Source organism: Zootoca vivipara, chromosome 3, assembly GCF_963506605.1.
Source record: "Zootoca vivipara chromosome 3, rZooViv1.1, whole genome shotgun sequence".
Classification (NCBI taxonomy): domain Eukaryota; kingdom Metazoa; phylum Chordata; class Lepidosauria; order Squamata; family Lacertidae; genus Zootoca; species Zootoca vivipara.
Window position 1 is genome coordinate 9846364 of NC_083278.1, and position 15333 is coordinate 9861696.

Here is a 15333-nt window from a genome sequence, read left to right on the forward strand (position 1 = left end):
TAAAGTGTTTTACAGTCATACCTCGGTTTAAGTACGCCTCGGTTTCAGTACTTTCAGTTTAAGTACTCCGCGGACCTGTCTTGAATGGATTAATCCACTTTCCATTACTTTCAATGGGAAAGTTCGCTTCAGGTTAAGTACAGACTTCCAGAACCAATTACACTCATAAGTACGCTTTAGGTTGAGTACTCTGTGGACCCGTCTGGAACAGATTAATCCACTTTCCATTACTTTCAATGGGAAAGTTCACTTCAGGTTAAGTACGCTTCAGGTTAAGTACAGACTTCCGGAACCAGTTGTGTACTTAAATAGAGGTACCACTGTATATGCGTTGTATATGCGATATAACACTGTGACACCAGATGCCGCTATGGAATCCTGTCTTTCCCTACGGATTTCCCTGTATGAGTTTACAACGTGTTTAACTGAATCACTTATTTGACGTCTCTGGATCCAGCCTAAATGGCAATGGGGTGCATTAGAAACATCTATGTGAGATTTAATCGGAATCCAGCTTGGTTCTGTGATGACACATAAATATTTTAAAATAGTAAAGTGCTATACACAGCAAAGAAATACAGGAATTAAATCCAAAGCAAGTAGTTTTTATCCTTGGTTTCAAGGTGTGTGTGTGAGTAAAGTTGGGAGGTGCTGAGCGATAACCTGGTATTCTACCTTGTAGCTTACTTGATGTTCTACTGACCTACATTTGCCTCAGCCCTTGCGTGACAAAACTAGGTCAACTTCAGTTTCAGTTCCTAGGTTTTGTCCCATTTGGGAAAGAGGTGTGTTGCTTTCCTTAAGTTTCAAATACAACAGAGAGGAAGATGACAGTAAGCAGATGAATAGAAATCTCTGTGCACTGAAAAACAAAAGAGTATTTTATAGGTGCTCAGGCAAGATAATTAGTCTTAATCTAAGTTAGGTACATTGTGTATGTGGAGTTTTGTGAGAATGTATTTCTTTTAACAGTGTTTTTCTTAAAAAGCCAGGGTCAAACTTTGATTGGCCAAGGTCGCATTTTGTTCCCCAAAGTGGTGAAAAGTCTCTCACTTTAAATTATTGCAACGGTATCTGGACTGACCATATTATGCCGAACAAAACTGAACTGCTGTTATGTCTGCCCCATTTGGCTGACTGTTTGGGCAGGAAGCATGCTTTTATATGATTCATTCATGCTTCTCGCTCGCTCATGCGAGACCCTGGATGAATGAATGTGCAGTCCCCACCCCAGAGGCTTTGATACGGTGGTGAGGGGCCCTTCAGTACAGTGTTGTTTAGGCCGACAATTCTCTTTGCACTTTGTGTTTCTGTGTTTGTTTGGCGCTTGCTCCCCGAATTAAAATGGAAGGTTGAAGAAATGTAAAATTTAGGAAGATAAAATCAACTGTAGGCCGATGATAAAGATTAGGAAAGAAGTAAATTTGTTTTAGGGGAAAAGGTCAGTTTTGTGCATAGCACCTTTTATTGCACTGGTTTTGGCCACTGTGATATAATGGGTAGTGTTGGACTTCGATTCGGGAAACATGGGGATGAAATCTCCACTAAGTCATTTCACCATTGCCTTTCAGTCTGAAGATCAAATGAAAGAGCCTGGTATATGTTGCCCTGAAGTCATACTGGTAAAAGCTTGGGTGTGATTCAGATATAATGGGATTGATTGCAATCGAATATGTACTTTTATTGGATAGGGGACTTTTAGACCTCTACCCCGTCCCCATTTCTCAACTACAAATTTGCCACCTTTTACTGCTAGTTTGCAAGCAAACATGATATATACTGTATACAGAAAATTGTATCCATTTGTGTCCTCTTATCAGTTGTGACAGAATACTCTTTCAACCAACAGAGGCTTCAGTGAATGGAAAGCGGGGTGGGTACAGGCAATTTTCTCTGAACCCACCTTCCCTCTTGCAGCTCCCCCTGTGCCATGCCAATATGTTCCAGAGGGTTGGGGGGCCCTTTGGAACAGCAATGAGATGTGATGCAAGGGCCTGCAGGAGAAAAGAGGGAATTTGTGAAAACACCCCCCCCCAATTGCTCACAGGCGCCTCTAATTGATCAAAGCACCTTTCATCAATGGTAGGACACAGTTGGATACAACCCAGAAAACTTGAATTTAATTCTTTCTCTTCTACCTGCATTTGAATTCTCATGTCTGTCAATCCTGTCTTCTGCGTTCAAAAATAATACTCATATGCAAAAAGGTTTGAGGTTGCAATCTTCTGTACTTTGAAGACTGGTTAGGGTTAATATTTATAAAACGTATTTAACTATATCTGTTGGATTTAATATAAATGGCTAAAAGTGTTACTTATGCTTATGGGATTTGTGTTGCTTTACTGAGTTAGTAGTTATAATTCTCAAGAGACCCTTTATTCCTGTTTGCTAGGAAAGACTGCATAGAGTGAGTAAAACTCGCAGTTAGGCATGTCCACACCGTTCTTTCTCTTATAGTCATGCACCAAAAATTAAGATTATTCAGCACTTACATCACATTTTTAATTGCAGGGAATCTGGTTTTGAAAAGGTCATGACATCCTGGATTTTGTTTTTCCTGCATGTTGTAGGAATTGTTTAAAAAACAGTAAGGTGCAGTTCTAAAAGGCACATTTCTTGTAAAGATACATGCTATTGCCCAAGCTTTCCCTGACCTATAAGATCAGACCCTATTTTTGTCTCTATAAATTCCCTGAATTCTTGTTTGTGTTCTTATATGCCTTTATACTACTATTTTGCTAGTTTTATGTTGTATATTGTTTTAATTATATTCTTTGCAGTTTTGTGTTGTACAGTATTGAGATATTTTTTTAAAAAACATTATACCGTTTATTAATGTTTTAAATAAAAATAAATAAAATATTTCCCCTCCCCTCTGTTGTTTTCACCTGGTGCCTAAAGATATGTAATGGAGTCGCCAGGCAAGCCTCTACTGGGCGATCAAAGCAGTTTCTGTGCCAAAACCAGGTCTAAAGCCCCATTGACATGGAGCTACAAAATCAATTGAGGAAAATAAGTTCTATCCCTCGCACTTCCAGTCTGCAATATTTGTCACAGTTGTCTATATGACTTGTGCTTGTAGCACAAAAGAATGAATTCTCGTCCACGTGCTGTTGCAGAGATCAGGCCCATTGACTGGAAGCTTTCCAACATTATGTTTCAATTGCACTTCACACGTTAAAAGTATTTTGCAAGCCTTAGGGCAGGCACGGCCAAACCTGGCCCTCCAGCTGTTTTGGGACTACAATTCCCATCATCCCTGACCTCTGGTCCTGTTAGCTAGGGCTTTAATCCTCAGTCTTGGGTTCAATTTTCACTTATTCAAACTTCATGCATTTGGGGAAAGTGCTTCCACTTCATGGACATAAGAGTGGCAGTGTCACCCTCAGAGGTGCTACTTCAGGGGGTCATCACCCTTGGGGACGTTTGCCCAAGGAACCAGGTGGAAAATCACCCCCCCCATGCACAACTAGCAGGTGTTTGGATTCCACCCATTCTCTCTCTTGATGGCAGTAGCTCGTCTGGTAAAAAGTGCCTTTGGAGACTAATTGCATAGATAGGAAGAGCTGCTACTCCGGTATATAATTAAATGTGTGTTTATAGGCAGCCTGGTGCATACAAAATGGCAGATTTTGTGTTTACTGTGGACCAGTAAATAGTGTTGGACAGTAGCCTTTGAAAGCAGTTGTTTATTTTGCTTCAAAGCCTTAGGGAGCTGTTGTGTACAAGAATTATGAGAAGGAATGAAATCAAAACACTGCATGGGAAAGTATATTATGTTCACAAATCGTTCAGATTTTCAGGTTGTGGGGCCGAAACAAGTGCTTAAGTTTATTGATTAAGCTTCCTTGGCATACTTCTATCTATATCTCCGCCCTATTGATAAAGATTGTAAAAAATTAGGATTTGCAGATCACAGTGCCTGCCACTGAGGAAGAGAAGAATACAGTGGTGCCTCGCTTAACGAATGCCCTGCTTAACGAAATTTTGGCTTAACGAAAGGTTTTTTCTAGCGGAGGTTGCCTCGCTAGACGAATTCGTTTTCGTCTAGCGAATCGCGGTTTCCCATAGGAATGTATTGAAATTCAATTAATGCGTCCCTATGGGCAAAAAAAAATCCAAAAAAATCCAATGCATTCCTATGGGATTCGCTAGACGAATTTTTTCGTTATAAGAAAAGACCTGTGGAACGAATTAAATTCGTCTAGCGAGGCACCACTGTAAAGGGAAAGGACATCAAGAACCTAGCTGAATAGAGATTAGCAACACAGCACATGTTTCAATATTTGGACTTAGAAACAATGTGGTTGTAGTAATAATGGGTGTGTCGTCGTCCCCCCCGCTCCAATTCTTGCACTACATATTTTAGGCAGTCTGCAGATCCAAATACAGTATTTCTTAGTGCAGCTTTGCAAATAACTATAGGATATGAGCCCACATATTCCCATTGTGGTTCAGTAGGAGGTTGTGGCCTAAAAGAAACGAGTACCATTTTCCAGGTCCAAGATGATGTTTTGTTGCGGCGGTGAAATCTCCCACAAAAGCCAAACAACTCCACCCTAAAAAGCTTAACAACTTTGGGTGATCTCTGCAGAAAATGTTCAAGGGCAATCTCCCCCCCCCCCCAAAAGCTTACCAACTCAAGAAAATTTCATTTTTAAATTTTTGCTTCAAACAGAATTTTATACATGGGGGCATCTTATACACAGAAAAATATGGTAACTTTTGCAATAGTTAGGTGGCTGTTCTTTGAATACAGAGCCAGAGGTTTGGAGAGAAAAGGAAAATAATCCAGAGCAAATTTAGATAGAAGACAAAGTGAGGAAAGATTTATTTTCTATTGAAAGTGCAGAGAAAACAAGAAATAGTGGGTGTCAGTGGAGGGAGGAAAATAGAGTGTCTGGTAAATTTTGAGAAGTATATTCTCAATTTAGTCTTTGGATGCACCATCTGAGGAGAGCCCTTGGCCTGGTATGTAGACTCGGGATCCCAGCTCTTGTTCTTTACAGGTAGACTAGTTTGGAGGAGGTATGCTTATTGGTGCTTATCGATACCTGAAAATGGTAGATCTTAACTGAGGCCTGGTTATTGATTTTGACATGTTAAATTTTAATCTATAATATGGTTTCCCTGCTTAGTTGAGCCAGTTCTAGATTAGATGAGGTAATCATAGATACCATGCCACTCTTCAGTTGTATTCCTTATCATAAGATAGTACAATAACTGATGGTCTCTGTAGCTAGTCACATAAAACATTTAATAGAAAACATGCTTAACATTCACAAATGTGTTAAATAGTTTTTAGACTATACAGTTCTGTTGTTAACCACAAAATATGAATAGTTAGTACCCTTGGTTTGCTTCCCTTTTCTCACTTCTATATTTTTCATGGTAGTTTGACAAGGATCCTTCGTTATTTCACTTTCCAGAGGCCTTCATGCCTTTTACTTCCTTTTGTTACATCAACTGGTGCTGGTGCTGTGCTGGCCACAGAAAGTAAGAATTTCATAATTTCTTGTGGCATTCCATGGACTTACAAATGGCATTCGTCAGATCGCCTATGCCGGGGGGTGCCCAAACTTTTTTCAAAGAGGGCCAGATTAGGATTGAAGTTGTTGAGCTTTTTGGGGCATTTCCCCAAAAAATTATTGAGCTTTTTTTAAAGGATTAAACTGCCACAGGGGCCGGATAAAACCAGCCGGGGGGCCTCATTAGGACCACAAAACGGACTTTGGACATGCCTGGCCTAGGGAGATTTAAAATTACATCCTTGATGTATGGATAGATTCATGTGCATGCAGTCTCCTGGCTGTTGCCCCTGTGTTTTTCCCCAAGTTGTGTTGCGTCAGTATTGATCATACAGTACGGTTTTCTCCCTCCTTGCCTTAAAGGGCCACATGCTAAAATGCTGAAGGGAATCAGAAAAGCCTCACATGTAAACAGTGGCAGCCTTGGGATTTCTTCCTTCCAGTTGTGGAGCGTATATCTCTTAAGTGTGGGGAATGTGTCTTGTTCCCACTTAGCGGGCACTCTTGGGGGAGCAGTCTGGCCCATTTAGGGAAAGTAAACCTCTGCATTCATCCGGATCATGTACTGCCCTTGCGCTGGACATGTGCATGGTGGGGATTGGTTACTTTCTTTGTCATGACCACGAGCCAGAAGCTCTTAGTATCTTAGAAAGGGAGGTGTCAGCCATATTTGCAATCAATATGGTGTCCTGTCCAATGTAGAAGCCCTATTCAGCAGAATTCATGTGGGGTGTGGGAGACATGGAGTTTGGGGATAGAGAAGTTTACTTGGAAGAGGAGGAAAGGAGGCAAAGCTAGGGTCATTGGAGCAAGAGGGTCAGGCAGTCAAGGAGTTCAGGCCTTACGGCTCCAAATAATTGCTTGCAAGACTGGCATTTAAATTTGTACTGTATGCCTTAAAATTCTGTACATAACAGCATGTTTGACATTTTAATTATTTTTAAATTAATTACAGTATAAGTGTGTGTGTGCTGTACTTCACTATTCCCATGCTCTTCTGCCTTAGCAGTGCCCCTCTCCACATCAATTGTGTTCTTCAGGAAAGTGCTTCCTTATGAATGAACAAACAGCTAGTTTTATAACCAATCTCATTTCCATTGTCTTCTGTGTTACTGTAATTGAACCTTCCTTGTTGTCCTTAAAAGCTTAACTAGTCCAGGCAAAGCCATGCTTAAAAACAAAACAGAGCAATCATGAATATCTCAGTAAAACATAAGCTTGTATTTAGACAGTTTTTTAAATGAGCATAAATCAGTGCATTGTAGCCATAATTCTTTAGGCTGTGGAAATGTATAATTTCCTTTTTTACTCTCAACATGGAATAAACGCCCAGTCTCTCTAACCAGTTTTGCCTGATTCTTTTATTCTCTCTAGCCTGCAGTATACCAGGGCAGCCCAACTTTTCATACCAAGTGGGCCACAAGAGTATTTGGACATGAAACTTGCAGGCTGCACACTGCCTTGTCTTGCGCATGTGGTGTGTAGGGTGTGTGTGTGGAGAGCAAGCTCAAAAATTGATGCCCACCCCCACCAAGCCCTCATGCTGTCTTCCCAAAACTGGTCAAGCAAGGCTTTGGGTAGGAGGCATGAGGCTCTGGCAGGGTCCTAGAGCCTTCCTACTTCCTTCCCAAAGCTGGGAAAGCACCAACTAGGTTTGGGGAGGGTGTGGAAGGACTCTATGCGCCTGCCAGAACACCCCCCACCGCTTTCTGCAGAATGTCAATGCCTAACATCCATTATAGTTCCAGGGTTTGGCTAGCACATTATAGTTCCAGGGTTTGGCTAGTGTGGTGCAAGCAAATTTTTATTCTGAAAGTGTGGGCCATAGAATATTTCCCCCCCAAGAACCAGTGCTTTAAACACACCTTGATCTCAACATATGGAAACAGAAGGGGTCAACGTAAAAGCCCTGGTATGATGAAAAGTTCTTCCAAAGAACTGTGGAGTACTTTCATTTTGCTCTTAATTGATTTAGCTCAGGTATACCCTTCTGGGTAGTACGGCAAATAAATAATGCACTCTTTTTATTTATCTTTTTAAATTAAATTTCTATTCCACCCTTCCTCCCAAAGGAAGGAACAGTGTCCTTTTAGATTGCAGTAATAGATGGATGGGTAAATAAAGAATAAAAGTTGCTTTATTTTCATGATTGAGCCGCCTTTTGCAGAATGTGGGTTATCTTTGGAGCAGAATAATTTATTTCTTTTTGGACATAGTCGGCTATACACATAAGCTATATTTGGGCAGAGTGGTAAATTTTGAGTGGGTGCCTATAAAGCTGGTTTTCCTAAATAGGCCAATATTTCCTGTAGATTGCTGGTGTTGCAAGAACAGAGCCCACAACTGTTGATGAGAGGAAGAAATGTGTTGGGGAATCAACCATAACACTTCCACAGAAAGTTATCTCCATTTGGGACTGTGATTCTGGTTTGGCTTTAAGGAACCCTCTTACAGCCAAATTACATAAGATGCTAGTCTTGTTTCATCAAGCATGCTTAACCTAAAGGTAAATGTACCCTTGACCGTTAGGTCCAGTCGCCGATGACTCTAGGGTTGTGCGCTAATCTCACTCTATAGGCTGAGGAAGCCGCCGTTTGTCTGCAGACAGCGGCCAGCATGACTAATCCACTTCTGGCGAACCAGAACCAGAGCAGCGCACGGAAACGCCATTTACCTTCCCACCGAACTGCTAGGTTGGCAAGAGCTGGGACCGAACAACGGGAGCTCACCCCGTTACGGGGATTCGAACTGCCAACCTTCAGATTGGCAATCCCTAGGTTCTGTGGTTTAGACCACAATGCCACCCGCGCCCCTATGCTTAACCTAGCTGTTGTTATTTTGAAGAAAAAGCAGCTACAGGGTTCAAATTAGGCCCCACACCAGTTTTCTGCTGAAGCCTCCGCCCTTCCTAACCTGACTGCTTTTTGCCCCAAAAGGTGTTGTTTGCATTAAACAGTACTCTTGGGGAGCAAAAGAACAGTCAGGAATGAGTGGTTTTCATTAGAAAACCAACAGAGCACCCCAGTCAGGAGCATGTTCTGGATTGCAGCCCTGCAGCTGCTTTTTCTCCAAAAAGGTTTAAGTATCTTTTCTGTCCAAGCTGAGGACCTTTATATTCCAACTTGAGTGTTTTTTCAAATCTGAGTTTCCCAGTTTATGACTCATGTTTTATTGTATATCTGCCAGAAAGTACCAGTTTTGGTGCAGCTTTTGTTGTTTTGTATTTTCAATGTTGTGGTTTGTTTGTTTATTTTGTGAGTCATGCGGAGAACATGTGCTGTGGGCCACTGTACACATGTAGACAATAAAGAAGCACACTTGTTTTAAGCACATGACTAACTTCACATGTAGTTTGACCCGTAAAGGTAAAGGTAAAGGGACCCCTGACCATTAGGTCCAGTCGTGATCGACTCTGGGGTTGCTGCGCTCATCTTGCATTATTGGCCGAGGGAGCCGGCGTACAGCTTCCGGGTCATGTGGCCAGCATGACAAAGCCGCTTCTGGTGAACCAGAGCAGTGCACGGAAACGTCGTTTACCTTCCCGCTGTAGGTATCTACTTGCATTTTGATGTGCTTTTGAACTGCTAGGTTGGCAGGAGCTGGGACTGAGCAACGGGAGCTCACCCCGTCGCAGGGATTCGAACCGCTGACCTTCTGATCGGCAAGCCCTAGACTCAGTGGTTTAACCCACAGCGCCACCTGCGTCCCAGGCACCCTTAGCACCCTGCTATTGCCTTTCCATCATTGGTCTGCTGCTCTGCAATAATGCATTATGAGATCTCATAGCCAATGGTTGGGAGGAGATCTTTGGCAAAGTAGTGCCTGGGAAGGAGATCTGGGAGAGAAGAATCTGGCTTTGGGACAGTGTTGTTGGGTAAGGCACAACAGATTCCTGCCCACGCAGCAGGATTTCTGCTTCTCCTCTCCCCTACAGCCCCCGCTGCCACATGCCCCCAGAATCAGCTCTAGAGGGTTGGAGGACCCTTGAAAGAAGATGTGGGTGGTGGTGCAGAGGGCTTCACCGATGAGGAGTAGAAAGAGAAATCCTGCTTCATGAGTTGGAACTGCAGTCATTGTTGGCATTCGTCTATCTTGAAAGATAATGGAGTGCATCTCTGGTGGTAGTAGTAGTGGATGCAACTCACAGTTACATTTATCTTCTTACCTGAAATATGCATAGGTCAAAGAATCTGATATGTAGGAAGGAAGTAGTACTATATACACAAAGGCTTAGAGTTCAATAACTTTTTATTATAGGTTCAAAGTTTTTTAAAAGACCTTTGTTTTCATACAAGGAAGTGCGTCACTTAACATTTTTTTTCATTATTCTCAGATGAGAAACTGAAGCCTAAAACGGACTGTTTCAACTAAAAAACCAAATGAGAAGTGATCAAAGAAATTCTATTTCTCTTACTTTCTTACTCTTTGGTTTACTAAAACACTAAGCCTGCAACTTACGTGGGGGTTACATTTTGGGGGTTGCGCCTAAAGCCAAAAACCGCATATTGTCAAAACACATTGAGAACTGTGGTGGGTGGGATTGCCAAAGTCATTTTTCCTGGAACCCTACCTCCTTTCTGGCCCCCTTTTAATTTTTTGCCACATGCAGATTGCTAAATGCACACAAATTAAATATGTGTAAGTTGCGGGCTCATGGTGAATCTACATAGCTCATGGTGAATCTACATAGCTGGGTATCAGTATCTAGAAACACAACTGTTGCATGTATCTTATAACTACGAGTATGATGGTATAGTGTTCTGAATTTGCTTTCTGAAATTGGTGTAAAATTTTCATAATAATGCAGAAGAAAATACAGTTTATATGTCTATTTAGTTTATATGTGTATTCTTTTCCTAGAACACATCAGTAATGGAGGATCAGAATGAAGATGAGTCTCCAAAGAAAAACACACTGTGGCAGGTAGGCCTCTCTGCTTTTCTTCCTGATCCCTCCCCCAAATACTATTTCTTTAAATAGTATATATTATTTTCTTTAAAATGCAGCAAATTGATGTCACCTTTCTCTTCTTTTTCTTTTATTATTGTTTTGGGATTACCTTTGGCATTTCCCCAGCCATAGTGTCTTCAGATGCTATTGGTATGCTCTTAAGGTTGGCATATGCAAGAGCTACCAGACAAAATTCAGGGCTGTATCTCCATTCCAGGAATGCTTCATGTTGTGAACCACCCTGAGATCTACAGGTATAGGGCGGTATATAATAATAATAATAATAATAATAATAATAATAATAATAATAATAATAATGAAGTTATGGCTTGGATATACCATATCTTCCTGTATAAGATGCCCCCTATTTTGTCGGCTCTGATTTAAGAAAATGGGGGGAGATGGCCCCCATGTATAAGACGCCCCCCAAATTTGGACATTACAGTGGTACCTCTACTTACGAATTTAATGCATTCCGAATGCACATTTGTAAGTCGAAAAAAATTGTAAGTCGAATCCCATAGGAATGCATTGGGAGGAAAAAATTCATAAGTAGAAAAAATCCTATCTAAACCGCATCCAAGATGGCGGACGGAGCTCCATTCGTAAGTAGAGTTATTCGTAAGTAGAGGTACCACTGTATTTTTAAGGAAAAAAACCTAGTCTTATGCACGAAAAAATACAGTAATTCAACTTTTGGGGGTTTTGGTGGTCTACAACAGGTGACAGTTACAGAATCGCAGATGGATAATATAATTACTTTTAAGCTTCATCTTCACTTTTGGAGGGTTTGCTCCTGGAGCTTTTAATAATCACAGCATCACTGCTCTGTTGGCCAAAATCCTTATTTTCTTTGCTTGGGGCTCCCTAATCTCAAATGGCACTTTTCTCAGCTACAAATGCAGCCGTTTTGGAAATGGGTACATTCAACATGCCACTGTCACTTGGCATTTATCATTGGGTGAGCTTGAAGGGGTGTAGTAGTGGTTGTGTGAGACTAGCTGTTCTGGCTATAAGATGGAAAGCGGAACAGCACAGAGCGTGCAGAGCTATAGCAACTGCACTTTTAACACACCACCCTAACTCTTTAAGGCTCAAAGGCCTTGGGTTGTATGCAACAACGCACAAGGACTGTTCCACTTGTGCTGCAGAGCTTTCTCTTCCTCTCCCTGCATGCAGATTTTTGGAGTGTGTTCAGGGGGTGCCAGAGGAGAAAGAAGTTCTGTTGTGCAGAACTGGAATGGTAGTGTTGGATACAACTCAGAGCTGCAAGCTGATGGATTGTATTTTCTTGGCCAAGAAATGTAGTATATTGCTGTGTGGTTATGGAAAAGTGGCAGGCTCAGTTTGCCACTTGGTTATCCATGCATGTATATCAGGAATTGCTACTCATTCTAGGCAAATGTAAATTACAAGGATGTTATCTGTTTCCCCTAATGTTTGTTCTACTTTTTAACAACCCTTGAATAAGGGGTCAAGGAGCGGCTGTAAGGTTCATATTTATAAGTTCCAGGAGGCTTTTTCTGAGTTCTAAGGTGGACTGTCAATGTTCTTGCTTGATGTCTGAGGCCCCCTGTGGGCTATTGCCCAAGTTTTCAGAGTTTTCAACAATTAATGGACTTTGTCTAGTGCCTTTATACATGGTACTGTGAATTAATCTTTTTCTCTGTGGATCATGAATTTGGGATTCCTTGTTCACACATTCTGGGCATCTGTTTTGCCTTTTGCAGTCACTAGGTGGTGCTGTGAGTGCAGTGATTGAGATTCTCATCAGAGATTAGGAATATAGCTGACATGCTGCTTTTAGTGTCCTAAGATTAATACCTGTGGAAATAACCCTAACAGCTCTCCTGTCTTTGCTGGATCTTACTTTATTTTGTGGACAATTTGTAGAGATTAGAACATTTTTCACAGAATACAGTCTAGTTAGGATAGGTGCCTGGCCTGGTGCAATTTCCAAATGCACTTAGATATTTGATTTAGTAGCTCACCCAATTTGTTCAGGTTGGCTTTACGTGAAACCACACTCGTTATGTCAGACTGTAGCTCTTGCAACAGTTTCAGTTTATGAAACTGGATCAAGCTGTTGTCAAAACTCTTGTGCCTTGTTCGTGCTGTACATCTTAAAGACAGCAAGCTTATCTTTATCTAGCCACTTAACTAGCTAGTTTGTCATTATCCCTGTGTATACAAACGTCAATCAAAAGTATTGTTTTTTTCAATAAACTGATCATAAACAACTGCTGGAATGATGTGCACAACTTATTCCTTTACAGGGCAGGGGGGAGATCCACTGACAGTAATTCAGATGCTGAAATCCATAATAGTACCCACATTGGAAATGAAATGTCAAAAGAATGTACCAAATGTGTGCAGACTAATATTTGATGGGAAAATTCTGGTCCAGAGTGCAAAAAAGGTTTTCCAATAGCTATTTTGTTGTTTTTGTTGTTGTTGTCATTAATTTTAGTTATGTCTCACCTTTTTCCCAAACAGTGGAATTTGAAATGCTGATATGGTTTAATTTTGTATTCTTAAAAAACAGATAAGCAATGGAACTTCATCTGTGATAGTCTCAAGGAAACGACCATCTGAAGGAAACTACGAAAAGGAAAAAGACTTGTGTATTAAATATTTTGACCAGTGGTCTGAATCGGATCAGGTTGAATTTGTGGAACACCTTATTTCACGAATGTGTCATTATCAGCATGGACATATTAATTCTTACCTAAAGCCTATGTTGCAAAGGGATTTCATCACTGCTTTACCAGGTAAGCTGCATCACATTTAAAAGAAGGAATATACAAAATGGGTGTGTGCTATGATCTAATATCATTTCTTGTTAATGGAGTCAGTACGGTGCATATTTCAATAAACAGTCAGCTCTGTCTGAATAATTGCAGTGGCCACTGGATGCCAGTATTGTTCCATCTAAACATAGAATGTGCCCTGTTTGTCTGTAAATGGGATTTTATCTGAAGTGCAAACTGTATTTTAAACTTCTCAAACTTACATGCAAGGCTTGTGCTGCGTTTTTCAACGCTGTGTTTCCTAGCTACTGTTAGAAACTGTCTCAGAGGTAAAACAAGGTTCATACGTTTTCAACCAGCCTAGTTATTTTGGTTTTCATGTACCAGGTGCATTGTATTAAAGCTAGCCTGGTAGCTTTTCTTTCTAAAAGTTTTGTTTCAAAACTGGATGGGTAGTTAAAGAAAATGCTTCATACACTTGCTCAATATGAGACTCAGTATTATTGTGCTAGATGTAAAACGCCTCATTGATCCTAGACCAATAAGCTCACTGAAGAAGTTGTGACTTCCTTTGACAGCCATCAGGACTTGGATTGTAATTAGTTTTAGACTTATTTTTGCTGATATGGGCCTTCCTATTCCCCATCATATTGATTAGATATGTTCAGTGTTTCATGCATAGTATAATCTTGATATGGATGTCTTTGAAGATTATAAAACCCTAGATAAAAAGGGAGCAAGGAATGGACTTCTGCAGTGATGCTTGGCTTCCTTTTGTAAACTTGAAGACTTTTATGACCATTGTGCAATGAGTGCATTAAATTAACTTTCCTGCCGTTCTGGCGTCTGAGCATACTGTCTGTTTCTATCCTGCTCAGGGAGGTGCCCAGGCAATCCTCTCATCCCAGACACGGGCCAGGGGCACTCATAAATGACATATGAGTAATGATTCCTGTGAGTTTTGCCCACACGTCCCAGCTAGTTGGAAACTGTAATACAAAACAGGCATGAGAAACTGGCTGCGTATCTCACGGCCTTGACTCATGAGGAAGGACCCCGTAACCTAGCAGGATGCTGTAGGACAGAGAGCTTTTTATGGTATGGGGAGAAGTGTGGGATTTGGGGAGGTGATACTGTTGCACCAAAAGCTTGAGGATCTGCCTCTGAGCCTATAATGCAGTGTTTCCCAACCTTGTGCCTCCAGCTGTTTTTGGACTACAACTCCCATCATCCCTAGCTAGCAAGACCAGTGGTCAGGAATGATGAGAATTGTAGTCACAAAACATCTGGAGGCACAAGGTTGGGAAACACTGCTATAATGGATAGCAAAACTCTCAAAAAAGGTCAACAACTTTGGTCGCCCCTCACGGCCCTTCACTTCACCAAATCTGGCCCTCTTTGAAAAAAGTTTGGACACCACTGCTCTATGGCATGGAATAAGTGAAAAGGATAGGTGACAAGTGCTACATGGGCTGCTATCTGAGAGTGGCAGGTTGATGCAGCAAGCAAGCAGATTCTGAATCTAAAAACAAGCAGAAGGTCAAAGCTGTATAAATGGGTAAGCGGTTAGTCTCATCAGCATTAGGCTCACCAGACAGGTATTTTCTTTCTTTCTTTTTAAAGGTAGCCTTGTGGTTGGCAACGGGCTGGCATACTGAGTCTGCAGAAACTCCCTATGTGACCTTGAGGAAGTTGCTTTGCTTTGTTCACCCGAAACCTCTGCATGCCTTTCTCAAAATTGTAGGAGCTATTATTTACCTACAGAGATGTTGTAAAGAGAGAGAGTGAACATAATAAATGTTCCCTTAAACAATGTTGTGCGTCCTCCAGAGGCATCCTGAGAGATCTGTTTCTAGTATACCTTTCTAAAACGTTTAGTCAAGCACAGCTCTGTAGGAGTGATAATGGGCTTACTTGAAGAAATGAATTTTTGGACCTTTCCTTCTTCTCTCTGCTATACATAAAGGTACCTGCTGTTAGCCTTCTTTGTCACTTTTCCTCACTCCTGATTCCATAGTTTTTTCCATGCTCTTTCCATAGCCTGGATCTAGCTCTCACCCTAAGCCAGGGCAGTCCAACAAGCAGCCTGGCGGATGCATGTGGCC

At 41.3% G+C, this 15333-nt stretch overlaps 1 protein-coding gene across 7 annotated transcripts in view; it reads left to right on the forward strand.

The window, feature by feature from the left end:
• FBXW11 (F-box and WD repeat domain containing 11) overlaps positions 1-15333 on the forward strand; it is an 83546-nt gene that overhangs the window by 37489 nt on the left and 30724 nt on the right. For all 7 annotated transcript variants that reach the window (XM_035110160.2, XM_035110156.2, XM_035110157.2 and 4 more), the window contains 2 exons: positions 10389-10451; positions 13024-13249. In XM_035110160.2, the coding sequence (XP_034966051.1) occupies positions 10401-10451; positions 13024-13249 (277 nt within the window). In that variant the 5' untranslated portion in view covers positions 10389-10400. The remainder of the gene's footprint in view (positions 1-10388; positions 10452-13023; positions 13250-15333) is intronic.